This window comes from Nothobranchius furzeri, chromosome 11 (genome assembly GCF_043380555.1).
Source record: "Nothobranchius furzeri strain GRZ-AD chromosome 11, NfurGRZ-RIMD1, whole genome shotgun sequence".
Lineage (NCBI taxonomy): Eukaryota > Metazoa > Chordata > Actinopteri > Cyprinodontiformes > Nothobranchiidae > Nothobranchius > Nothobranchius furzeri.
In genome coordinates this window covers 66,517,791-66,545,148 of record NC_091751.1, presented here as the reverse complement: position 1 = coordinate 66,545,148, position 27,358 = coordinate 66,517,791, and the positions used below count along the sequence as shown (strand labels likewise).

Sequence of the window (27,358 nt, the reverse complement as noted above, 5' to 3'; positions counted from 1 at the left end):
TAGAACATGAACAGCTTAAGCAGTGTGAGAACTCACTGAGCCAGCGGTTTCTGCAGGATGTCTGTGGGGGTTTCATCTGGAACGCTGCCTCTCCTGTACTTTGGGCTGAACTGGGACAGATAAAACCTCAACGCACCCACCAGCTTCTGGGCTTTGGGGTCCAGGCTAACTCTGTTATTAGGATAGGAAGTCAAGTTCTCAGTCACAGATATGCAGCACGGTGATGTTTAACAGAGACGTTGTGTGTTTTTATGTTACCTGAAGGCAACAACGCTGCCAGGTGTCAGCTTCTGGAACTTGATTTCCTGTACAAACTCTGATCGACCTTTAGACGTCACTCCGGCGTGTTTCACCACCGTGCTCTCCTCTAACTGTAAACACATCACTGTCGTAACATCATGTGTTGTACTGAAACTACACCTGGATGGATGAAACGTGGTTCCTACAACAATCTTCCAGGTTTTGGGTTTGAATCAGAAATGCTTGGTCAAAACCCTGCTGGTGACTCGGGAACTATCCATTTCATTCTGCTGTAAATTCAATCTTCATTAAAGACCATGACCACTCGTTTCTGAGTGGTCTCTATTATAAATGAATGCCTGGTGAGTCGATCTCTGTGGGAAAAAGCTCTGGCGCTCTTGTTTCCGGAGCTAGAAGTGAGCCAGAAGAGAGGTGAGCTTCAGACAACAGGATCTGGAGTCTAATTTCCTGATATTGACCCTTTGCACCGACGTCACCTAATCACGTGGGTCCACCATGGTGGACGGCAAAAGCATGTAAACAGTGAGCGACACGATTACTAAACAAAGGGAAAAGTATAGCCTGAAATTGTTTTTGCGATCAAAACAAAAACAAAACTCCTCCAGCATTCCTTCAACCAGTTCATGCCCAGTTCAGTTATCAGAAGAAGTAGCGCATCTAGCGGGGGCTCAGAGAGAGCGGTATGCTAACTAGCTTACCAACGTTAGCTTACGTTCTCTCTGCAGCTATTCACCGATGTAAACATGTTGCTAACTTTGCCCAAATTCACCCCTCTGGATTTATAACTTTATGTTGTAAACAGCGTTTCACTTTACCCCAAAGCTGATTGTTAAAAAGTCCGGATCCCTACCAGCGTCTGTTGCTGGTGGTGTTACCGGGTTCAGCTGCTGCTCTCACACCGGAATGAGAAGATCTCTGAACGGTGACGCTCATGTAAATAAATAAATAACGTAATTTTAACACACGTAATCATACATCGGAGCTTTAATATTGTTAATTATTGTCTCGCTCTACACTACAGTGGACGGAGCGCAGCCTCCGTGGTGAAATACCCGTCCATCAGGATGATCAATAACTAGTATAACCACATCACATTTATCCCTGTCCCTGTCTTCCTCGTGAAATAAATGAACGTTAATCTTACCCGATAAAAACATGTTCGCTGCAAATCTGAGGCCTGCTAGTCCTGATTGATCGCTGCAGTTCATCTCCGTCCTCAGTCGCCATCAAAGTTATTAAAAAGAAGAAACGAGTTGAGTTTACATCCTTGTCCCTTAGTGCAGCCGACCACGCAGCAAGCTAAAACCATTTTACTGTCAAATCAACTAAATAAAAGCAATAAAAGGCTACAAACTGACTTGTTTTGACTACCTTCACTGGAGTTTCTACGGGTGTAAACGGCCTTTTTGCCGTCCATCATGGCGAAGGGGGCGGTCACATGAGTGGCGTGACGTCACGTGCAAAGGGTCAGTTCAGGCATCTCGCCTCTGATTGGCTAACAGCAACACCACTCTACCACTCTGTTTGCTCTGCAATGTTGATGCTTTATCTTTAAAAATAACACAAGCCTGGAGGTGTTCTGCTGTGTGGTGGAGTTGCTAATGCTAACAGTTAGCTTCTACTAGCTGAGACGTTCTCTGCTGTTTCCCGGACGATAAACCAACAACAGCCTTCCTCGTCATGAGCCAAGCTGGGTGAGTCCGTGAACATTAATTGAAAGCGTGACGTTAATCTGTCGGGATTCTCGAATCCGAGTGCTTCCTCAACAAATTTCCATCGGCAGCTAACGCAGGAAATGAGGGTAGAAGACTTTTTTTCACCTTCAGCCTGCATGCAAAACTCAAGAGTCACTGATCAGGTTAAAAATGAAGGGGCGTGGCCTTTCAGTGAACAAACTGATCACCTGATGCTGTGTATAAATGATAATGAGGTCACATAACAGCTCCGCTCACAGATAAACAACACAACAACAGTGTTTACCTTTATATGTTCCTTTATTTCCACGGTGTACTCTGGCATGCCGTTGATGAACTTCTCATCCCTTTTGTAAGAACCAGCATCCCTCTCAACTGTCCTCGCCTCCAAGACAATCTCCTCTATTTTACCTGAGAAGGAAACGGTCACGCAGCTTTAATGAGCATCACGTCTGTGCCCAACATAAATCTGAAAAGGACAAATACCAGATAAACATCTCTACATGTTTGTCAGAACATCTAAGAACCAAGTGAGCGACTTGTCGTCATACCAGGAATGAACATGGGGGGAACGTTGTCGTCATACTGGTTCTTTTTGGGGTCCTTGAAGGCCGTCCTGCTCACCGTTACTACAGAGTGGTGCGTGCTGGGACAGTGACGAGTTACTGCAACAATATCTGCATCAACCTGGTCAACATAAACCTGAAGACAAACACAAGAACGTTCAGTTAGACTTAGCTTTTTGGTTTAATGCAACCAGAAAGGAGGCGCGGTGTTCAGCACCTGTCCAAAACCCCGAGCAGCCAGGTCCTGGTGTAGTTTGTTCAGGGCCAACTTCCCAGCAATGATGCCGTTCTGGAGTCCAACCTGACCAGTAGAGGTGGGGGCTGCGGAGGGGTTCCACTTGGGGTAAAAACGCTCCTCTTTCACCACAGAAATCTACTCACACAGACCAACGTGGATGAGATACGGCTGAGCCTGTAGCTGATGTTTAATGCAGCAGAAGCACCAAAACCAAACCAAAGAGGGTTTAAAAGTAAATAAGGACACTACGTTTTATTGTAACTTTATAATTAGCTCATTTACAGTGGGTCCAGAAAGTATTAAGACCCACTTCATTTGTTCACTCTTTGTTATATTGCATATTATATATTTTTGCTAAAATCAATTAAATACATTGATTTCCTCATTCATGTACACACAGAACCCCATATTGATAGAAAAACAGAATTTTAGAAATTTCTGCAGATTTATTAAAAAGACAAACTCAAATATCACACGATACGTATTCACACCCTTTGCTTTGACACTCATGTATTTAACTCAGGTGCTTTCCATTTATTCTGATCATCTTTGACATGGTCCTACACCTTCTATGGAGTCCAGGGATAGGGCTAGACTGGACTTGTCAATACAGTGCCCACGGTGAAGCATGGCGGTGGCAGCATCATGCTGTGGGGGTGTTTTTCAGCTGCAGGGACAGGACGACCGGTTGCAATTGAGGGAACGATGAATGCGGCCAAGTACAGAGATATCCTGGACAAGAACCTTCTCCAGAGTGCTCAGGACCTCAGACTGGGCCGAAGGTTTACCTTCCAACATGACAACGACCCTAAACTCACAGCTAAGATAACGGCTTCATGACAACTCTGTGACTGTTCTTGAATGGCCCAGCCAGAGCCCTGACTTAAACCCCATTGAGCATCTCTGGAGAGTCCTAAAAATGGCCGTCCACCAATGATCACCATCCATCCTGACAGAACTGGAGAGGATCCCCAAAGCCAGGTGTAAGAGACTTGTTGCATCTTTGCCAAGAAGACTCACAGCTGTATTAGATAAAAAGGGTGCTTCTACTAAACGCTGAGCAACGGGTCTGAATACTGAGGGTGTAACGGCACGTAAAAATTGTGTTCGGTTGAGTGTTTTGAAGATTAATTTTTGGTATATTATTAATATATTTATTTAATATGTAAAGCGGCTTGTGTAGTGAGCAGAACCAGGTGTCGTCACAGGCTGCTGATCTAGCGTGAGGTCTCCAATTACGTCACAGGTTATTTGTGCAGCTATGAGTGTCACGCTCACACAGACAAGTGTTTGACTGTTGATGCTCCACGTTTTTATTTCTACAGCGAGCCTTAAAAACTCACCTCACAGCGCCCAGAGATTCTTCTTTAAAACTCGTATTAAATAACGAGCTTCCCCCGCTCCGTATTTTTCGTTATGGGATGAAAACTTTGCATCAGTTGTCCCAGGGGAAAATTCTGCAAATGTGTTTGTTTACCGTTTCGCCGCTGCGTGCCTGCAATGTGAGAGAAGGGAGGGAGGGGCGACGCTCCGTTCAGCGTCTCTACAGGCTCCACGGTAGCAGCGACAGCCAGCCGGATTGATCCGCTCTGAAAGACGTTGATCAGAATTTGCTGATCACATTTATTAAACGGAGATCAGGCGCATGCAGCCATCATGCGTCTAGGAACTTTTATCTACTGCACTTGAATTACGCAAATAAAAATTCATTATTTCATGGAAAAAATAAAACAAAACGGTTCAACACTCCCTCGTGAACCATCACACCCCCACTTAGCGCCACGTGATATTTCAGTTTTCTTTTTAATAAATCTGCAGAAATGTCTAAAATTCTGTGTTTTTCTGTCTACATGGGTGCTGTGTGTACCTGACGAGGAAAAAAAAACAAATTTAATTGATTTAGCACAAGGCTGCATTATAACAAAGAGTAAACAAGTGATGGGAGTCTGAGTACTTTCCGTACCCACTGTAGATGAACCAAAATAACTTGTAAAATAAAAAGGCTAAAAACTAAAACAGAAACAACTGACTTCTAAACACGTTAATAATGAAGAGAAGCAAGCAGCTACAGCTAGACCTGGAGACACAACTCCAGCAGATGGAGGAAACGGTTTGATTGTAACCTGATGTGGAACTAGTTCATCGTATCCTCTGGTGGAGCCAGTCGCACAGCAGGCCATAGAAACTACAGCAGAGCTAGGGAGAGAGTCGAGGGCCGAGCGAAGCTGGAAAGAAAAAAAAGACCAGTTGGTGGTTGTGTCCTAACATAAACTACCCCTTCTAACCTAGCAGACCTGGATAGGGCACTCGTTATCATGAGTCACATCCAGAAACATGGCGTGGGCGATGGAGGGCATCAGCGGCCTTAGGCTGGGCTGGACGAAGGCTCCTACCGGCTCCCCGCCGTAGCGGTAGACCAGTCGGCCTTCCTCATGACTGTCACCAGCTGACATGGCCTCTAGACACAGGCAGGAGGACAGGAGCTGGTGAACTCAGACGAAGCATCACAACACACACAGACACACAACACACAAACACACACACACACACACACAGGTAACGCACATACAAAAACAAACCCACACACACACATATAGGTAATGCACATACAAAAAACACACACACACATACATAAACACACACACACATGTGCGTGTGCACACACACACACAGGTAAGATATATACAAAGACACACGCGTGCACGCACACACACACACACACACACACACACACACACACACACACACACACACACACACTGCTTTATGCTTTTAAGGCTCATTCTGATGTAGCAAAGCAGATTTTTAGTGTGACAAAGTCTGGTCAGTTTATTAGGTACACCTCTACCTAACAAGTTCTTTAGCCTTCAGAACTGCCTGAATTCTTCCTGGTTTTGATCAAACCAGGTGTTTCAAACAGCCCTCCGAATGTTCTGATCCATCCTGACATGACCGCATCAGCTGCATCCATGAACCTCTCGTACCACCACATTGCAAAGGTTCTGGACTTATCTGGTGACTGTGGGGGCCGTTGGGAGTCCGGTGAACTCAAGGTCATGTTCTAGAATTAAGTTTGAGATGGTCTGATTCTGCTGGAAGTAGGATCAGAAGATGGATCCATGTGGTCATAAAGGGAGTGGCATGATCAGCAAAAGAACTCATGTAGGCTGTGGGGTTTAAACCAGGCTCAGGTGGGACGGAGGAGTTCACAGATCTGCTGTTCTTAGCTGACAGAAACACCAGGTGTGGTCTTCTGCTGCTGGAGTCCATCTGGAGAAGCTGGTGTTCTCCTGCTGACCTTGGTAGGAACCAGAGCGAATGTGAGCTGCTGGTGTCTTTCTATCACCTAGATCCAGTCTGATCATATGGCGTTTAAAGCGTGCCACAACCCGTGCACGCGCATTGGGTCCACAGCGCGCGTGTGAACGGGACTCGCGAGCGCAAATATACATGGCAGCGCGCGTGTGAACGGGACTCGCGAGCGAAAATATACATGGCGAGAGGTCATTTGTGCACTGAGAGGGAGCAAACTGTGTCTGTGAGCGCACAAGGATGTGCACAAGTGACAAACCTGCGTGCGCGCGTTGTCAACGAGCACACGGCAGAGGAAAACGTGCGCGCGCGGCAGCCTCTGTGCGCGCTCGGCAGCCTCTCTGCGCGCTCGGTTTCTGACTCCTGCTCGCTCGGCTGTAAGGGCTTTTGGCACTCTGGAGGCGTGGCCTGTGGCAGATCTTGTCTGTCCTCTGATTGGTTAGTTCACCCCGCACTTTACCCTCTATCTATATAAAAAAAGTCTGATGTTCAGTAGTTGCTGGCATAGCTCAGCTGGGAGAGCGGGTGAGTCTCGCCCCGGAGGATCCAGGTTCGAGTCCGGGCAAGGAAAATGTAGTAGGTGTCATGTTAACTTTTCTTAATTTCAGGTATTTTACAGTTGTGACCGTTCAACTGTCATTAAACGTCCGAATGTTTGCTGGGCAGTGTTTTAAAAAGTGCACATAAGCTAGATGGTTTTAACCATATAAAATTACATTTTTTGTGATACTGGAAAAATACATACTGAAATAAAACTACTGATTGAAAACTTTATGACTGTGGTTGTACAATATATGACTCACTAATACACTGCAAACTCCCTTAGAGTGGGGCTTCCAGAGAGAGAGAGAGAGAGAGAAAGAGAGAGAGAGAGAGAGAGAGAGAGAGAGAGAGAGAGAGAGAGAGAGAGAGAGAGAGAGAGAGAGAGAGAGAGAGAAGTTCTTGCCTCATTAATGAATTGTTTATTTTTTTCAGTATTTAATTGACAAATTATCCTTTCAAATAATTAATTGATGAGTTTCATAATTGTCCATTTAGAATTGTTGAATGGACTGAGTCAAGTTTGGTGCACTTTATATATTTCAAAACATGTTTTTTTTTATTTTAATGATGCATATAAATAATTTAAATGTTAATTTAATGAAATATTTCTATTTTTTCATTACCTCACCCTTGTTTTGACAAAAACGGGACCTTGCTGGATAATATCATGGAGAAACTATTTGTTCACAGTACATGGCTCAGTGAGGATCTGTGTAAAGGAGGAGATACTCAGAAATCTGTCTGCAGATTGTTACAACCCAGACTGGAAGTGGTGGGCTGTAATAAGAAAGGAGACCAAACAGAGGAGTGGGGGTTCAACAACTGATTTATTTAACAAAAGTAAGGATTTACTAAAGCAAGTTAGTGAACAGAAAATGGCCATCTCAAGGTTTTACTCGGATGTCCCTCAGCAGGGTGCAGCACTGTTGAAGGTCATCTGAATGAAAGCTTGATATGCAGTTTCTTTATGAAATGGACAATTATGTAACTCATCAATTAATTATTTGAAAGGATAATTTGTCAATTAAATACTGAAAAAAATAAACAATTCATTAATGAGGCAAGAACTTTTCTCTCTCTCTCTCTCTCTCTCTCTCTCTCTCTCTCTCTCTCTCTCTCTCTGGAAGCCCCACTCTAAGGGAGTTTGCAGTGTATTAGTGAGTCATATATTGTACAACCACAGTCATAAAGTTTTCAATCAGTAGTTTTATTTCAGTATGTATTTTTCCAGTATCACAAAAAATGTAATTTTATATGGTTAAAACCATCTAGCTTATGTGCACTTTTTAAAACACTGCCCAGCAAACATTCGGACGTTTAATGACAGTTGAACGGTCACAACTGTAAAATACCTGAAATTAAGAAAAGTTAACATGACACCTACTACATTTTCCTTGCCCGGACTCGAACCTGGATCCTCCGGGGCGAGACTCACCCGCTCTCCCAGCTGAGCTATGCCAGCAACTACTGAACATCAGACTTTTTTTATATAGATAGAGGGTAAAGTGCGGGGTGAACTAACCAATCAGAGGACAGACAAGATCTGCCACAGGCCACGCCTCCAGAGTGCCAAAAGCCCTTACAGCCGAGCGAGCAGGAGTCAGAAACCGAGCGCGCAGAGAGGCTGCCGAGCGCGCACAGAGGCTGCCGCGCGCGCACGTTTTCCTCTGCCGTGTGCTCGTTGACAACGCGCGCACGCAGGTTTGTCACTTGTGCACATCCTTGTGCGCTCACAGACACAGTTTGCTCCCTCTCTGTGCACAAATGACCTCTCGCCATGTATATTTTCGCTCGCGAGTCCCGTTCACACGCGCGCGAGTCCCGTTCACACGCGCGCTGTGGACCCAATGCGCGTGCACGGGTTGTGACACGGGTATGACGCGATATGATCAGTCTCTATAGATCCTAGGGATGGTTGTGGGTTCAAATCCCTGTCAACCAGTCTATCTGCTACCAACAACCATGTCATATTTAAAATCTCACTTCTTCTGCATTCTGATGCAGTTTGAACTTAAGCAGGTCTTAGATGAATAAATGCTTTCTTCTGACTGGCTGTTGAACAGGTGTACCTAATAAAGAGGCCGGTGAGTTCAGATTTAAGGTTTATTTAGCCTGTGTTTCACTGACAGCTCAGGTTCATGTCTGTGGTGTAAAGGATGATAAATGTTGGTAAAAAGTCGAGAACCAAAAACTCTTATTTTGTAGTTTAAAATGTTTTTTACAGTTATTCAAAAGTTGGAGGAAAAATGTCGGCAGGTTCATGGTCGGTCTCACTTTTGAAACTCGAGTTCAGTCTTGCCCTTTCATACACGGATCAGAAATGAAGACGTCATGTGCCCAAAATTGTTATATCTGATCCAAAATGCATCTTTTTATTATAAACTTTAGGTGAGCATGAACTTTTTTAAAAGTGAAAACAATAGTTTGGATCTTTGGATTCATTTTCAGTTTACAAATAAATGTTTTTGACGACATCTCAGACTTTTTCTTTGTTTAAAGGTAAATGAAGACGTTAGGTCCATTTTATTTTATGAAGTAGCCCAGCTGTGATAGGGATGGGTACCTTTGACATTTGAATCGATTCGGTACTAATTCCCGGTACCTAGGAATCGATACCGGTACTTAACGGTACCAATTTTAGATTCATTTGAGTGTTTATTATTTTAATTCTCTTTTATAATTATATATATTTTTTTCTCAATATATAACCATATTTGATAAATATCACGATAAATAACATACAACTGTTTGTATTTTAACATCGTCCTTGTAGTTTTATAAGCTGATAATTAAACTGAAGCAAACATCTTTACTGTGAACTAAATTTACTGTGTATCTTCATTCCTTTTGCCGTCCTTTTCCATTTGATTTTTCCTACTGGGAAGTTAGAATTTCCGAGGAGAAAGCGAACGCACCATTAGCTGATAACAACGGTGGCAATGGAAGCTAATTTATCAAGCTAATGTTATCTTAAACAGTTTATTTAGCTGCTGGAGCAGATTAAAACGATGATGCCTCACACTTAGATCGTTGTCGCTGGTTTCATCTTCACCCAATCACCCGTCACATTTAGTAAAGTGAAGCCAAACTTTAGCGTGCGTTCTTTCTACCATGCTGCTGTTTACTAGCCTGGCAAGCCAGACTAAATAAATGTATTAGTTAGTCTGGCCACGCACCATTGACGGCTCTCGGTTGTGGGGCGGGTTCTACCGTTGTCTTTCAAATGATCTCCACATTCCACTGGACAATGAATGTGACATACTTTTGTTTCACTCTGTTGCATCATCCCACCCACCAGGCATATAGAGTGCCCTGATTGGCCCACAAAGCGGATAAAGCTCTATGATTTGTTCACTAAGCAGAAAGAGCACTATGATTGGCCCACCATTATGGACCAATCACAGCTCTTTATGTGTTTGAAACCCCTCTAGAGAGCTATGATTGGCTAGCCAGAGTCCTGGTAGGAGCTGCTGAGGTTCCAATGGAACATGCCTAGACCAAACTTTGCAAAGCAAGAATTTGGTCTAGTTCACTAGGCTAGCTGTTTACAACACGCTCGCAGCGACCAACGACATAACGCTCTTGCGCATGCGCAGCTGTCTTGGCAAGTTCTCGTTATGAAGGACGGGTACCAAAACGAGGCACCGTTTCAAATGACCAGTCGGTACTATGGAATTCGGTCGGTACCTTAAAAAGTACCGATTTCGGTACCCATCGCTAGCTGTGGACTCGTCTTCAGCCAGTTGCCTTAAATCATTTGGTATTTTTTTACTTTCTACTACAACAACAACAAAGTCCTGAACAGAACTTATCAAGCAGCTTAACCAGCACCTATAGATAGGTGTGTGAAGGGAACCGAGTACCCTACCTCGTATGAGTGACGTTATCCCTAGCCTGGTGACAAAGACGTTGTCCAGCGCCTCACTGCCAGTGAACAGTTCAGCAATCACATACAGGTTAGGACACGTTCTTCTGGCCACATCCAACATGAACTGGTCAGCCACAGCAAAGCAAAACATCCAGAGAAATGTGTGGGGATTCAGGAAAAACACACGATTGGGGGGGACAGACATGGGATATGAAGAGTTAAAGATGAGGGGATGAGCCAAAGTAGAGCGGTTAAAGAGCAGAATGCAGAAAGATGCCATGAAAAGACAAAGGATAAAAAAAAGGGTTAGTCCAGACGTGTGTGTACCTCGCACAAGGCTGCTTATTCCCAGCCGGTTAACAAACACATTGTCAATGAGCTCACTTCCTGTAAAGAGTTCAGCTATCACATACAGATTGGGTCTGACCTCTCTGGCCGAGCTTAACATGGCCTGGATGAGACAATACACCCACATCACACACAGGGAGAGAAGAACAGGCTGTGGTTACCATGGTTTCACCCAGATTAAACTGGTCTGAGATCGTTTTCTTATGTCTGAAATCGAAAACTAAACATCAAAATACACAAGAATGATAAATGAAAGGAAGAGCTACCAGTGTCTCAGTCAAATATTATATTATATCATATTATATTATATTATATTATATTATATTATATTATATTATATTATATTATATTATTAGGATTTAAGGGTCTCTTTTTCACCAAGAGTATTATAATACCTCAGCAACATGTAACGGTGTAGAATGACAGTTGTCCAGTCTGACTCCATGGAAATATTTGGCTGTAATTTCAGTGTATTTCTGCATGTGGTCCCACAGGTATGGGCAGTCCTCAGGTCCATTCCCATAGCGTAGTTTGACACTGTCCCCCCAGCAGATCAGCTCTCGACGTAGGTACACATTTGAGCCTAGAAACAAATAAATCTTGTCTGATAAAGCAAACCTACTGTATACCACCCTATACCGCCTTAAACAGCTCTGAGGGTACCGTCAGAATGATCCTTTTACAGTCAGGCCTGAAAATGTGCCTCACATAAAAGCCGTAACTTCATCTTTGTGAATCTTGTCGCAGTAGATTTTGTTCTACCTGGTTCTGCAAAGTTGCGCAGCGGATCGTCACCCATCACCCAACCGTTGTGAGCCAAGAAGTGACACATCTTCTCCGGTTGGTCCAGCAGCTCCAACTCTTGTTCTAGAGGCGTGTCCTCATATGGGAAGGTAAAATACCTGCAACAGAAATACTACCACGTCTAATCCATCTCTTTATGTAAATATAAATTTCAGGATTCTAATGTACAGTTTACAGAAAACTAGGGCTGCAACAACGAATCGATAAATTCGATGAAAATCGATTACTAAAAGCGTTGGCAACGAATTGCGTCATCGATTCGTTGTGTCACACAACTCTTCCAAAAGCGCCCCGCCTTCCCGCCCGCCGTTGCGCGCAGACCAGAGCAAGTCTGATCAGCGCGAGGGAGAGCCGCAGATCAGCGCGAGGGAGAGCCGGCAGATCAGCGCGAGGGAGAGCCGCAGATCAGCGCGAGGGGGAGCCGGCAGATCAGGGCAAGGGAGAGCCGGTACCGGCAGATCAGCGCGAGGGAGAGCCGCAGATCAGCGTGAGGGAGAGCCGGTACCGGCAGATCAGCGCGAGGGAGAGCCGCAGATCAGCTCGAGGGAGAGCCGGCAGACTTGCGCTGCTGCGAACCGGTTCCACATTGTTGCACAGCGATCCAGGCAGCTGCTTCCAGCGCACGGTCCATTCTCAAAGTGGCGCAACCAAAAAACTATAATTAGCATACGATCGTTCATGTCCACACATGTTCTCTATTTTCTGTCTTATTTGTGCCTGAAGCTCGCTACTGCGGAGCTCATCACCTGTGCTGTGGTGATGTCACCTCACTGACGCAGCATCGAAAACGCGCTCTGCGCTTTTCGGTCAGGAGATCCCTTTGATCTGCTCAAAAGTAACTGATGAGGTGAAAAGGTAAGAATCCAGGCAACAGATTTTCTGGAGAATTAAGAGGAGATGCAGGAAGATGAGAGACAGACAGGACAGGAAAATAGTTAAAAAAAAACAAGAAAACAAAACAAAGTGTTGAAAAGTAAAATGTAGGTAGAGTTATCACCACTACACGTTTTTACCAGTAAAAAACAATAAGTTCTACACATGTCATATTTATACATCTGATACAATTCAGATCACCTTCAAAACTCAGTCACACACCCAGGGCCGTTTCAAGACATTTTGGGGGCCAAGGCAAAATGCCCACCCCCCCCCCACCCCCCCAATAACTGGGCTCCCCAGAAGCCTCTGTGTAATTCATGCCCTCTCCAGTAGTGTTAGTTATACGGTGTTTATAAAAGCCCCTTAGACATTACTGACATGTTCTAATATTATCAGATGAAAAACTAAATTATCAGATATGCTGTCTCATCTGCTGCTTTTCTAAACTTGCAAAAAGTAACAAAACCATTTGAAAGCCACTATTTGTGGATTCTCTGAAAGTTTCCATGGAGTGTGTGACAACTTATTTTTTCATTGATCCTATCGTCTAATCTCACAGCTGAAACAAGCATCCTTAATAATCTGTGCACAGGAAGCTTACCGATGCTGTAGTAAAACAAAAGGTATAATAATGTATTATTAATAAAACCTTGTTGCAGCACTAAAGCAGAAAAATTAGATTTTGCATTAAATATGCAAAATATTTACATATGAGTTGTTTTAGAGCCCTTTTATTGGCAGAATCTGATATTAATTTAGTTCTTACAAAAAATGGGTCCCAACATGGTTTGTGTGGCGTTGCCATAGTGTGATGTCATAGGCACAGATCCCCTGTCCTCTTGTTTGGAAATGGAAATATGGTCACCCTACATTAAACAAACTGTCCAACCGGGCTTTTGCACTGCACAGAGACGCTTCGCTGCCTACGACTGAACGTCAGTTGAGAGTCAGTCTCATGCAGACTGACCAATGAAGAGAGGGCCTCAAGTTAAGACCCCCTCCTCATTGGTCAGTCCACACGAGGTGGGTCAAAGGTTACTCTGGGCGGGTTACGTGTTGTCAGGCATTAAAGTATTGAGTATATTTACTGCATATTACAGTAAAATATTCTGTATGTGACCACATTATGGTGATCCTTGGGTCGTGATGATGGAGCCCTTGAATATTGTTGCCCAGGGTACAACAAAGTGTTAATCTGGCCCTGGTTCCGCCGTCACATTCCCGCAGAAACTGGTTGATCACACCAGGGCCAGACTACTAGCATGTGGCTTTACAGCCACAATGTCCTCAGAAGCAAAAACGCTTTTCAAAGGGAGGGAGGAGTCCTAACTGTTGCTGCAGGCGTGTTGTGTGAGAGTGCAGTTATATACTGGTTAATATATTTTTGGGTTCAGTTGCTTTCATGTGGCCTAATGTGAGTCTATTTGGGATCATTGGAATGATCAGCAGCATTTCTTGATGTGACTTTATGGCAGTTGCCCAGGGCATCATCGCAAGGAGGATGGCATTCATTTACTTTTGTTTTATTTGGTATTTTTTCAGTCATTTTTGGAAATAGTGATCAATTTTGATTAATTCACAGCCTATGTTTAATTACATTTAAAATAAATGTCAACAGATGAGATCAAACAAAACAGATGAAAATTGCCCTTAAGCTGTTTAACTTGGACCAAGCATTTTAGGTCACAGATAGATGTAGCTTAGGGTCTCTGTCTATACACCTTATAAGACAATTTAGGTGATGGCATGTTGTTTTTCTGCTATTGAACTGTTTTCTAATAATGTTGTGTTAAATAAAGTGAAGGAAGGAGAGAAATAACATTTCCCTAGCAGTTTTTAAAAATTTCCCCATGGGATCCGATTAATCGATTAATCGTGTCGAGACCCCATCCGATTAATCGATTATCCAAATAATCGTTTGTTGCAGCCCTACAGAAAACTACTTTTATGAGACGATGAAGAAAAATTTTGGGTTCGTTTTTTTTTTTACTGAGAAAAAAAACAGTTTAAATTTATATCTGAAAAGTCAGTTTACCAGTTACTCTACAGTAAATTACCTGGTAACAAGAGGGTGTTTCCTGGTGATGGGACCCAGTTTGGGACCGTGGTCAGCCAGACGCTCGTAAACTATGTTTCCCAGAACACAGTTGACTGCCTAAATATGGAGAAGACAAAACAAAGAAGTGATTTCCAAAGTCTCAAACAAACAGCAGCTCTCACTGCTGGCCTAGTGGTAGAGTGTCCACCCTGGGAGTGGGAGATCGGGGTTCAAATGGGACCCAGTGCTTCCCTGCTTGACCCCTCAGGTTTAAGGGGTTGGATTTGGGGGTTAAACCACCAAATAGCTCCCGAGCACTCCCCACGGGGATGGGCCAACTACGGAGATGAATTTCACCAGTGTGGGATGATGACTATGGGACTTTAAAGTAAAAGTCCAGGTCGTTTCATCTTGGCCCCCAAATGCCTTGGAATGGCGCTGGGTGTGGAAGTTATCATCGTTGAACCAGAACTTAGCCTAGCCAATCACCTGACAATCACCTGATCTGAGCAGCTTTAAATTAGCCCCAGAGAACAAAGTAATGAGCCTTGGTGTTGTCTTTGACCAGGACAGACAGGAGATCCCCACAGGGGGCGCTGCCCCACCAGTCTCACAGGAAGAAGGAGAAGAAGAAGCACACAGGAATCACAAAATATACTAAAAATAAACATGGAAATCAAACCAAACCATCTATACACAATACAGACTATAAGTGCTGTGTATAATCAGCATTTGAGTGTAGTTTAAAAACGTTATTTACACTTTTAACACTACCGAGTCATCTTGTGACGAATTTCCTGTTACTTTTGGCTGCAGCAAGCTCTACCATAGACCTACGCTAAATGGCACATGCTATAAAAACCACTTTAGTTAATGTATGAGAACAGGTCCTGAAGCTGAAGACTTGGACAGACCTGTCCGCCATAACGAACAAGTAGAGACATGAGTTTAATGGGCCATTCCCATCGGTACCGGGTCGGCCCGGGCCGGGTAGCCCCAGTCGGCCCCAGCCTGGCCCGGTTGACTCCACACATCCTTGTCTTAAGCCCATGTGGGCTGATTCTACCCACCAATCAGAGGCTTGCTCTAATGGAAGGTGTGAATTTGCTGTCAGCAGTGGTTGTGTTGGCCCTGGTCGGCCTGAAGCAGACCCCCTCGAGAAGAGGGCTGAGAATGAGCCTTGGTTGGCCCGGAAAAATACCAGGCCACCCAGATATGTAAACAACCTACGCTACCCGGCCCGGGCCGACCCGGTACAGATGGGAATGGCCCATAAGATAACGCCACCCTAGAGCAGCAAACCCTACCTGCTCTTGATGCTGGTGGACAATCTGATATTGTTCCTCATTCAGCTCAGTCAACCTTTGTTTCAGCCAACCACAGCACTCCTCAATGTGTTGTGGCGACGAGCTGCAAGATAAATCAAGTGATTTTGTAGCGTGAAGACTTCTGGGGAATGATAAAACTCATCAGTACAACTAAAGAGAAACACCAGACAAATGTGTCGTTTATTTAAAGGTGCATTATGTAGATAATATGTAAAAATGACATCCTGTGGTAAAATGTGGTTACTGCAACCCTTTTATACAACTCTGGAGCTTTGTGCCGGCTGTCGTCAAATTACGCTTTGGGCACCGCAGAATTAGCTCGCACCCCCACACTCACTGATGGTCAACAGTAGTTACGTCCCTCCTTCCTTTGTTTTGAAAGGAGAAAAACTCACAATCCAATGACATGTTTCAGTATAACCTTCATTCTAAAATGACTGAAATATTAGACTCTTTTGGGATTTTTTTCACTGTACAATTCTCCCTATATTCTTACATACTGCACCTTTAAACCAAAATGCAAAGGCAGCATGAAAACCTGAGTCCAAACCATGACTCGACAGCCTGAAATGAACTTAAATAACTAAATGATTCAGTTTGAACTCATCAGTTTGAGAGGATTTCTGAAGATTTCACACATTTTTTTTTTTTTACCTCTGAGGAAGTGTGGTTTCCAAACTCACCTGTGAGGTACAAAAGTCTCCAAAGCAGAGTCCATGTCCACGGTGCTGCCATGGCGACGGTATTCAGGGTCCTGGAGAATCTTCAGACCCTTATTCCCTTTTGTCTTACTAGGATCTGGCTTAGTGTCTAAAAGTACAGCACAAAAAATGATCCATTATGTTAGATATTCCTACAGCACCACGTGACCTCATCCATGACCCTAACCCTAACCCTAACGAGAAAAACAGGAGGATGACGGGCAGACAAGGGCTGAAATGGCCGGCTGTGGTGAAGAATGAGCTAAAGCTGCAAGTGAAGCTCTCGATTTACCAGTCGATCTTCATTCCAGCCCTTTTACCTGCGGTCATGAGCTTAGGGTAACGATTAAGAGAGAGAGAATAGAGAAGTCACAGTTAGAGGTCGTCAAGGTTAAACGAGCCGTGATGCATCAGAAAGCATTTGGACTACTCCTAGTCACTTTTCTTCATAAGGTCTGAGCCGGTCTGAGCATGTGGATGTGTCGGCAGGTAGGAATACATAGTATCTGAAACCTTGTGTCCTCCACCATCATCAGGCAAGCAGCATGTCTTTAATTATCAAACATTTAGATTTTTATGAATGTGAAGCCAGGGACCTGCTCAGGCTTCCCTTCCTGTTCAGCTGCTCCAAGCCTCATCACAGAGCGAACCCTCTGACCCTCTGTGCATGTGATTCATGCACAGAGGGTCATGTACGTGCGTGTGTGCGTGCGTGCGTGTGTGTGTGTGTGTGTGTGTGTGTGTGTGTGTGTGTGTGTGTGTGTGTGTGTGTGTGTGTGTGTGTGTGCGTGTGTGGTTTCATGGATGGATCAGGATCCATTTATTGAAAACGGGACGTTCACAGTGATTGGGTGAGGTTTTTACAGGATTGTGTGCAGGAGTGCGTCCCTGTTCTAGATGCACTCAGGAGTGTGTATAGAGCTACGGGAGTTGACGTCACTTCTCCCAGCATGCAACAGTTCAAATCGAAACGGTGCCATATTGGCAGGCAGAAGCCCGCAGCTGGACTATTTGTTATTGTCAGAAAACTCAATCAAACGGGAAATATGGTAGATTCCTGTTGTGCCCCAGAATGCAGAACAGACGCGGACGACATAAGGAATGAGCCATCTACAGGATTCCCCAAGATCCGGAGCGCCGCAAACGTTGGATCATTGTAATAAAACGCGATAGTGACCGGGCTAAAATGAAACTGTGGGATCCCGAGAGTAAAGGTTTTAGCTTATGCAGCGACCGCTTCATATCAGGTACTTAAACCAACGTTTCCTCAACTGTGTATGGTATTTATTTTAAATGCTTTTATTACGATTCTTAGTGGGCTTCCTAAACTTATTTTGGCGTGGCTTTTTCTGTCTTAGAGGGTCATGTGCATGCATGTGTGTGTGTGTGTGTGTGTGTGTGTGTGTGTGTGTGTGTGTGTGTGTGTGTGTGTGTGTGTGTTTGTGTGTGTGTGTGTGTGCATGTGTGTGTGTGTGTTTTCATGGATGGATCAGGATCCATTTATTGAAAACGGGACGTTCACAATGATTGGGTGAGGTTTTTCTAGGATTGTGTGCAGGAGTGCGTCCCTGTTATAAATGCACTCGGGAGTGTGTACACATGTAAAAGGAAGCACTTTGCTATAATACTTGACTATTTGCTAAATAAATCTGACATTTACGCACCGTTTTGCAGAAGGACTCGGAATTGCTCCACAGCATTTTCCACGTTGACCTGGTAGAACTCCCACAGTTTGATCCGTGGAAAGATGTCCTGCCAAAAAATGCTTTGGAATACCTGAAACACAGAAATCCTTATGACAGGACTCAATAATGAGATTTGATGATTAGATGGTAAATCCAGTCAGCTGGACACAGTTTCATAAACAGAGCTTGGTTGCCGTGTAAAGACTGTGTGAATGTTGTGCTAATGTAAGGTAGCATCGTTGATGCAGAAGACGTTTATCCAGAGTTCACAGGCAGACGCCCGATCCCAGTGTCCGTTTACAGAGGGTTAGGCTCTTTCCTAATGAAAAATCATCAGTTGGAGCTGCTGGACCAACCGGAGAAGATGTGTCGCAGATAAACGGAGAAGGAAGTGACGCGCCACCATCAGCGTCAGCCTGAAGAAGCCGGCAGCTGTCGGCGAAACCGTAGCTACAAACAGGTAAACAAAACTGTTTCTGTGTTTAAAAAAGAACGAAAGCATGGATAAAAATCATCAGATTCAATTAGAAACTTTTAAAACACCCTGGTCTAAACATGCATCTTATGCTGACTGTGGATGAGAGTCGACTAAAGTCTGATCCACCTGGATGTGAAGAACAGTGTTGGGAAAGTTACTTTAAAAAAGTAATTATAGTTACTGATGACTTTGTCAAACAAGTAACTCAGTTACTAACTGAGTTACGAGATTATACAAGTAACTAATTACCAAGAAAAATAACTACTTAGTTACTTTTTTCATTAAAGAATGCTAGAAAAAGGGGTTCCCCTCTTAATTAAACTTACTTAATTTACTATAAATTACTACAAATGTGAAATATGAATGACTAATGACTGGAACATAATAAAATGTATGCCCAAATGTTTTATAAACCTGAATAATTTAAACAAATACACACTTAACAGGAGGAACTACTAACGGGAACATTACACTTATCTAGACTATTAAAAGGTCACTGTGTGATATTTAACAAGACCCCAATCAGATAAAATTTAAAATTGCAAATAGAAACACCTGTAAAGATTCCCGAGCCTTTAAATGGTCTCTCAGTCTAGTTAAATTACATAAATGAATATAATTTTGCACAGTATTTTAATTTTTCCAGCTTCACATAATTGTGTGTTTTTAGCAGCATTTCTGTTGCTGCTAATCTAGTAACGGTTAAATAAATAAATTCCTTTAAAATTACACTAGAAGAGGCACGAGCCTGATGGAGGACTTACATTTACTAACGTGGGTCAGACCCAACCACAGAAGAGCTGAAGCTGGGTGGTGAACACACACAGGTAGTTCTAATAACACCTGAGCTCCATGACGTCTGAGACTGATGCATCAGTGTTACAGCGGGACTAAAGACATGATCAGGAACAGGTTACAGCTGGATGATCTAGGAAGGTAGAAGATCAGGACGTCTGAGCGGTGAACAGGTGAGCGGACCTTCGGGACGTCCCGCTGTCACGCTAAGAAGGGCACAGCTGCAGATCCACACCTGCAGCCGTAGACTATTCATCACGTCTTCCTCGTTCTTCACGGGCCGTGATGCGCTTGGATGAAAACATCTACCTCTTTAGCTCCTGATCAGCTGATGACCGCTTCAACACACCGCGCTGCTCAACAGAAACGACGTTTTGATAAAAGAAGATGGTAATTAATTTGTTTGCTCGTTACAGAAAAAATTATTAACGCGGTTATTTTAAACAGCGTTATTCCCATCGCTGCTCTGTTGGGTCTACAGCAGGCAGTGACTGAGACAGTGAGAACACTGAGGGTCTCCGCCCACCCGGCCAATCATCATTGTGTTTGTAAGCGCGTTACCGACACCTCTCTCTCCCTGGCTGCAGCTGAAGTGCGGCGGTCAGAAAGCCTCACACTGTTGCTCAACGCTCGACAAGCACATAGTAACGCACAATCTTCCATCCCCAGTAACGGTAACGGCGTTGCAACAGTGGGAAAAGTAATTAATTAGATTATTCCATTACCTAAAAAAGAACGCCGTTTTATTTAAACGGCGTTACTCCCAACACTGGTGAAGAATAAACATAAAATGCAATTTGAAGTCAGATAATCTAGAAATCTCCCTCTACCTCATAGCTCCTGATATCAGTCACGTTACTCTGACGTGGCACGCGGCACTTACGCTGAGATGGCTCTCGTCGGTGATGTCAGCAGGAAGTCCCTTGTCTTTGTAGAACCCGCCTGCTACCCTGGTGGACAGATGGCAGATGGCTCTGTCTAAGACCCAAGCAGGGCGGAGATGAGGGGAGTTGACCAGGTTGTACCCACACTCTGGATGTTCTCTGATCCACACGCTGTTCGCAGCTTAAAACACACAAGTGGTTAGGATGTAGGGGTGTTTGATGCACTCTTATCCTGAGTAAAGCAACCTTCATGAATTAAAATGTTTTTAATCAAAATGTCCCTAAAGTAAGTGGAAAGCGCAAACTTATGACCCCAAAAGCCTAAAATGTGCATTTTTAGTGATGGACTTCGAAGGGCTTTGCAGAGACGTGCACACAGCCTGACACCGTAAGCCAACCAGTCCGTGTTTAACTTTTCTGTCTGTCTCATTTTACAAGTTGACCTTTACTGGTGTTAGGAGAAGGAAGAGATGAAAAGGTCAACAGTAAGCAGTGCTGTTATAGGACACCGCATACAGCCCAGAGCTGCAGCTTTGCAATGAAAAACTTTATTCAGTTTATTCGTTTAACATCACCTCTCAACAACCTATCCAGCAAACCGAGGACAGGAAGTGAACCACGGAGAGGAAACCTGATCAGAGGAACCGTGGTCACGGAATGTGAATCATGACCAAAAGAACCCGATCACGGATTTAATCAAGAGGAAGGGGATGTTGGGGTTTCCCTCCGGGACCTGTTCCGTGTCCCGACCTCTGATTGGCTGAAGAAAATCAGATGGATATGTATCTTGTGTTGGGAAAAGTAATGACACTTAACATGTGTGTGTGTGTGTGTGTGTGTGTGTGTGTGTGTGTGTGTGTGTGTGTGTGTGTGTGTGTGTGTGTGTGTGTGTGTGTGTGTGTGCACTTGTCTTTATGGGGTTGTGTGGACCAACCCCCGACGGGAGACCAACATTGTGTGGACATTCACCATTGTGTGGACGTTTACCCGGTCCACACAACCAAAATCCTAGAGGAAGCTTCCTTTGTCCCACCTAGAGTTAAACATAATTTTTGCACCATTCTGGCTATAGTGGAAGTCAGGGTCCACACAAACAACTCAGAAAACGTAGTCCACACAAACCCATAAAAACACGTGTGTGTGCGTGCGTGTGTGTGTGCTGTTTCCCATTAGGCTGAGCTGTAGATGATTGACCTGTGAACCATCAAAGACACCCACCAGTGTGATTATAAACCACGTCAGTGATAGACAGCATATTCCATTCGGTCCTGAGTTTCTCCACCAGAACGCCAACATCTTCCCAGGTGTATTTTTTTCCATCGGAGCTGAACTCGGGACTGAAGGTCAGCTGATCAGCTAAGGAGTAACAGGACCTGGACTCTCCCAAGGTCTGCAGGGGAGTGAAGTGGATCATGTTGTATCCTGAAACAGAGACCGACATGTTAACTTTAAATCCCTCCATCATAAATGCAGTCATTTTAATCCCTACGATGAATTCAGATTATTCAGATTATTTTATACTTTAGCTGAGTTTAGTTTATTTCAGTCACTTGCCAGTAAATAACAACAATACGAACAATCATCCAACAAGCTACAGAACATAATCACACCCAAATAAAAACATCCCAACATTGGTTTACATAGGTAGGAGCCTCCAATTGGATAAATGCAGCTGCAACAAGTTATTTAACCCCGACAGGTGAAACAAGTAGCTTATCATTTCTTAAAGAGCAAGTCACCCCCTGCCAGATTCTTACTCAACTCCCACTTCCTGTTTGAAAAATGCAACAAATGCTGTTGCCTAGCAGACCTAGAGGGCGGAGCCACTAACAAATACACACACTCACAACATTGTGACATCACAATGTACCATCTAACATCATAGTGTACCTCTTAGCCAATAGCAATGGCAGATTTAAATTCAAATGCAGTGCTGAGTTTTTGCCTGACGACGGTGCATTGCTGACAGTTTTAGGCAAATTATTTAAATTTTTACTAAGATTAACTAAACTGCCAAATTATTGACTGAACGTGTCTACAGAGCAATTAGACACTCATTTATATAGTTTATCAACAAAAAAAAAGTTGATTTGAGGGTGACTTGCTCTTTAAACAGCCCTGTGAAAAGACATGTCTGGTGTTTGTGGAAAAAATGTTAGTCTGTGTGAGAAGGGTCAGATTATGGGCATCCATCAGAGAAAACATCTAAGGAGATGCAGAAACGACTAAAACTGGGTTAAAAACTGTCCAACGCTTTATTATAACTGGTCTGATGAGTCCAGATGGACCCTGTTCCAGAGTGACGGTGCATCACGGTGAGAAGAGAGGCAGATGAAGTGATGCACCCATCATGCCTAGTGCCTACTGAACATGGCTGTGGGGGCAGTGCTATGATCTGGGGTTGCTGTAGTTGGTCAAGTCTAGGTTCAGCAGCAGCATGTGCTCCAAGAAAGAGGTCAGCTGTCTACCTGAAGATACTTAATGACTAAGTTATTCCATCTTCCCTAATGACACGGACATTGTCCAAGATGATAATGCCAGGATTCATCGGGCTCAGATAGTGAAAGAGTGGTTCAGGGAGCATGAGACATCCTTTTCACACATGGATTGGCCACCACAGACACAATGGAAACACTGCCACAGCGAATGTGTGCTGTAATCAAAGCTAAAGGTGGTCCAACACCATAAAGTGCTCCTTTTCAAATGGAGTAAATGCAGAAAAACGCCGAGTCGGCGCCTGTCCTGTTGATGCTTACTGAGCTGGTTGTGCTGAAACAAATTGATCAGATTGTTACCGTTAGAAAAACAGGGTGTCCATCTCTTCATGTGTAACAAACTCCAGCACACAGCTTTGTATTTGGTTGAACCTTCTGGGCCACCATACTTTCCACCATACAAACCATCAGATCCTCTGCTATTCTGAAACTTTCACCTCCTCTGAGCTCACGCTCACCGCTCCCGGAGCAGTGACCAGTTGTGATATATCCGTTTTGTGCACTTAACCCAAGAGTAATGCGGGTACTGCGCCTGTATGGGTAATCATACGATAACATTGCTACTTCTTCCTTACTTAATCTGCTGCTGCTTCATCAGAGTTCGGTTGTTGCTGATTTCCTCTGCAAACTCTCCAGAGAACTGAGCATTGTGCTACTGAAGCAGCACTGGTTCTATAGTGTAGCTGTTGTAGTAAACTCATGCTAACAGAGTTAATCCCTTCAGACTAGTTGGTGTGAAATACTCAACTAAAATCTATTTAAAGAGCAAGTCACCCCCCAACCAGAGTATTACTCCACCCACAATTCCTGTTTGTAAAATACGCCAAAAGGAGGCGATGTCTGGTGGACCAAGAGAGCGGCCCCCCCATAGTGCAGAGCAATGCAGCCCACTCATGCGGTACCAGATAACGTCACATGGTACCACTTAGCCAATAGCATTGGTCGATTCTAATTTAAATGTAGAACAGAGTTTTAACTTGAAGAGGGCGCCACACTGACAGTTTTAGGCTTACTATTTACATTTTAAATAAGACGCACCACATGTGTCTTCAGCGCTATTAAACTAATTTCTACAGTTAATCAGCAAAACAAGACTAGATTTGGGGGTGACCTGCTCTTTAAATGTTACCTTGTTTAGAGAAATATTGTAAAATTAATAAAGTTGACACCAGAAGCAACACCCACCTGACTCCTTGGCTACTCTTAATCTGTCCAGCCAGTCGTCCAGCTTTCCCAGACATTTGGACAGGTATGTCTGGATGGTAATGCAGTCCAATGGGAGGACGCTGTTATCCGCTCCAACGCGAAGGACAGGGTCAACGGTGATGTAGCCTCCTCCTAACCTCTCCACGTCTCTGTGAGTACAATTCCTGATCACATTCATGACTAAACAAATAAGTGCTTTCATAGCCATTAGCCTCGCTAACAGCTAACGCCTGGAACACACCACCTGCAAAGCGCCGCGAAGGGGATCGCTCACGAAACTCTTGAGCTTTCCGCTCCTCCTCTGTTCACATCAGGCGAGAATATTCAACGAACGCTTCTGCTCGCGACTACTGTTTTCCAACACCCCCCCCCCACTCCCCACTCCCCAGCTGTGTGTGTGTGTGTGTGTGTGTGTGTGTGTGTGTGTGTGTGTGTGTGTGTGTGTGTGTGTGTGTGTGTGTGTGTGTGTGTGTGTGTGTGTGTAACCAGTTTGCCCCAATTGTTGATATCGAAAACTGCGCTGATCCTGCTGCTTTGTATTCACATTTATTAAATCCATCTTTTGCTGTAAAAACTGCATTTAAAATTATGGAAACGCTATCTTTCTCCACAGGAGTGTGTGTGTGTGTGCTTTGTTCATTTTCATCTCTCTAGTCTGTTTAGACCAGGGGTGTCAAACTCATTTTAGCTCAGGGGCCACATTGAAGGATATCTAGTCCCAGGTGGGCCGGATCGGTAAATAAAAAATTTAAAAAATTCAGATTGTTTTCTTTGTTTTAATACAATCAATATAAAACAAGGCTGGAGCCTGAGGACAGTGTAGTACAAGTACAAAACCTGAAGTGTACTTGAAAATTTGAAAAAAAAAAAAAATTAAAAATCAATAAATAAAAAAACATTCCTTAGTGATTCAAAGAGCTTACAGATCACATGGCAAGATCAGTTTCATGCAGCACTTAAAAGTATATTTGACTCATTTTACTTTACATCTTTTAGCTTTCACCGGAGCATCAACATCAGAAGTCACATCCTGAGTGGCGGCCAACTTCAGGATGTGATTCATGTTCTTGTGTGAGCCTTGAGCGCAGCTTTGTTTTATTTATACTCGTTACAGAGGAAACTTGCTCGTTTATTTTCACTCTACATTGTAAAGTATGAAAATAAAGTTTACACAACCGTCTCGCGGGCCGAATCTTTGACACCCCTAGTTTAGACACACAAAAATGATCACACTTATCAATCGCGGCGTTTTATTTAGAACTTTTTCTTTTACTTTGTTAAATTTACAGGCCTTCCTCTACTCCTCTGGTTTGGCTTCCTGCCAGAATTGACGCTGCTCCCTCACGGCTTACGGACAAATTAGAAAAACTCACTGAAACGACCACTGCGTGGCGCGAGCCTTCGTGGCGCATCGCAGCTGATGTGACCGAGTGTAGGTAAACAAGGGCGTTGATCAGAAGCGCTCGTTGTTCCACGGCCCTTTGTCGCGCTTCTGCGTCTGGTGTGTTCCGGGCCTAACTCCTCTACACAACAACATGTCTACGGAAACAAGACAGGGTGTTTTAAACACCTCGCAGCTGGATGAGCAGAACGACACACAAATGTTTTAAGTGAGGCGTCCTGATCATTTTTCATTTTTAGGGGTTGTTTTGGATCATAAACTTAATTGGAAACCTCACATAAAATATATAAAACAAAAACTTTGTAAAAGCATTGGACTTTTAAATAAGGTAAAAGTGTTCTAGAAACATCAACACTTCATATATTATATTACTCACTTATTGTTCCATATAGGGCTTGTGATCAGATGTGATTACGCATAGCATTCTGGGATGTGCGCGACCATGTTGGAAGATTGACGAGCGTAAATAAACCGTGGAACAAATGCTGCTGTCGCAGAGAAGAAGCGGATTTGGGTGAAAGTGTTTAACAGCAATATAAAATCCCAAAAAAGATGCGGAATATAAAGACGTCGAGGACCGGTATGTGGACAAAATCAGCGTTATCCATATGAAAGACCCAAGACCGGAGCAGTGATGACATATTGTTGCTGCCAAAGTTCTGCATAACGGACATTTTCGGCTTTCTTGTTTGTGGTGTGAGTGGATGTAAACGTCCGGCTGAGAGGTAAACGTTTTATTTGTTGGTTTTTCTAGTAAAACTATCAAAATTGTCATCCCACAGAAGAAGTGTAGCAAGAGAAGTTGTGTTGTGTGTCAGCGCCCGCATTAGCGCACCTGTATGGGAGTGTAGCCTCTGTGTGTGTGTGTGTGTGTTTGTGCGTGCGTGCGTGTGTCGCGGTTGAAGGAAAGAAACGATGTATAAAAACGTACTCCATCTGTAATTTACCAGAATGAAAATAGTCCAGAAGGTGATGTTTGGTCGCCTTATAGCTGCGATCCAAGCGAGCCAACGACATTTTGTTAAGCTAGATACTTGGTCTCTGTGGTTTTGCCTCTAAGCAGGAAAACTTTGAAAGGTTAGCTTGTTTTCCACCTTTATTCCCTTGGCGATCACGTGTGTCACCCCACAACACAGCAATGGTTTACTAGAGTTGTGTAATCACATTAATTTAAGCTGCAAGAACGAGACTGAGCGCGCTGTTTACAGTAGAAACAAGCAACAAGTACTGTAAGGACTCACACCTCCAACAGGGCAGACGTGTCGGTGATGACGTCACGATCATAAGCCCTATTTGATTATAGAGGTGTGGGGCAATACATATAAAACAAGTATTAATCCTTTGTTTTTATTACAGAAGAAAGCATGAGAATTATATATAAAGTAGATACTAGAGAACATACTAATAGATTGTTTATTCAATCAAAAACTATGAAATTCAAGGATTTAGGTAATTTAAAAACTTTATTAATTATGTTCAAAGCAAACAAGATGTTACTACCAATGAAAGTTTTTTGTTTTGATCTCAACTGATGGAAAAATTTGAAAGAAGTCTGAGTTTAAAAGAATATTTGCACGAACAACATTAAAGCAAATGTGTAACGCAGTTAATGGAGTAAAATTAGAAAATAACTTGGGTGATGACTTGAAAAAATGTTTCATGTGGGTCCCCAGCGGGGCTGGTCGCCCCTGGGTCCCGGGTCGCTGGGTCCCGGGCTCGGCCGGCTGGGGGGTGGGAGGCTGCGGGCGGGCCTGTGGGCTTGCCGCTGATATCTCCCTGGACTATGCCGGCTGCTGGTTGTGGCCTCCCCGGGGCGATCCTCTGTGCCTCTCGAGG

At 43.8% G+C, this 27,358-nt stretch overlaps 1 protein-coding gene across 2 annotated transcripts in view; it reads right to left on the bottom strand.

The window, feature by feature from the left end:
* The window catches only part of agla (amylo-alpha-1, 6-glucosidase, 4-alpha-glucanotransferase a), a 230,011-nt gene that overhangs the window by 20,777 nt on the left and 181,876 nt on the right, over window positions 1-27,358 (bottom strand). The window contains exons 4-20 of one of the 2 annotated variants that reach the window (XM_054744941.2): window positions 24,100-24,269; window positions 21,638-21,841; window positions 20,419-20,600; window positions 18,242-18,353; window positions 16,560-16,686; window positions 15,856-15,958; window positions 14,568-14,665; window positions 11,593-11,732; window positions 11,226-11,413; window positions 10,810-10,933; window positions 5,054-5,217; window positions 4,883-4,984; window positions 2,739-2,894; window positions 2,507-2,657; window positions 2,242-2,366; window positions 259-371; window positions 37-171 (exon numbers count right to left, since the gene is read on the bottom strand). In XM_054744941.2, the coding sequence (XP_054600916.1) occupies window positions 37-171; window positions 259-371; window positions 2,242-2,366; window positions 2,507-2,657; window positions 2,739-2,894; window positions 4,883-4,984; window positions 5,054-5,217; window positions 10,810-10,933; window positions 11,226-11,413; window positions 11,593-11,732; window positions 14,568-14,665; window positions 15,856-15,958; window positions 16,560-16,686; window positions 18,242-18,353; window positions 20,419-20,600; window positions 21,638-21,841; window positions 24,100-24,269 (2,394 nt within the window). Of the gene's footprint in view, window positions 1-36; window positions 172-258; window positions 372-2,241; window positions 2,367-2,506; window positions 2,658-2,738; window positions 2,895-4,882; window positions 4,985-5,053; window positions 5,218-10,482; window positions 10,607-10,809; window positions 10,934-11,225; window positions 11,414-11,592; window positions 11,733-14,567; window positions 14,666-15,855; window positions 15,959-16,559; window positions 16,687-18,241; window positions 18,354-20,418; window positions 20,601-21,637; window positions 21,842-24,099; window positions 24,270-27,358 lie in introns of both variants that reach the window. The other variant, XM_054744906.2, reaches the window with a different exon arrangement.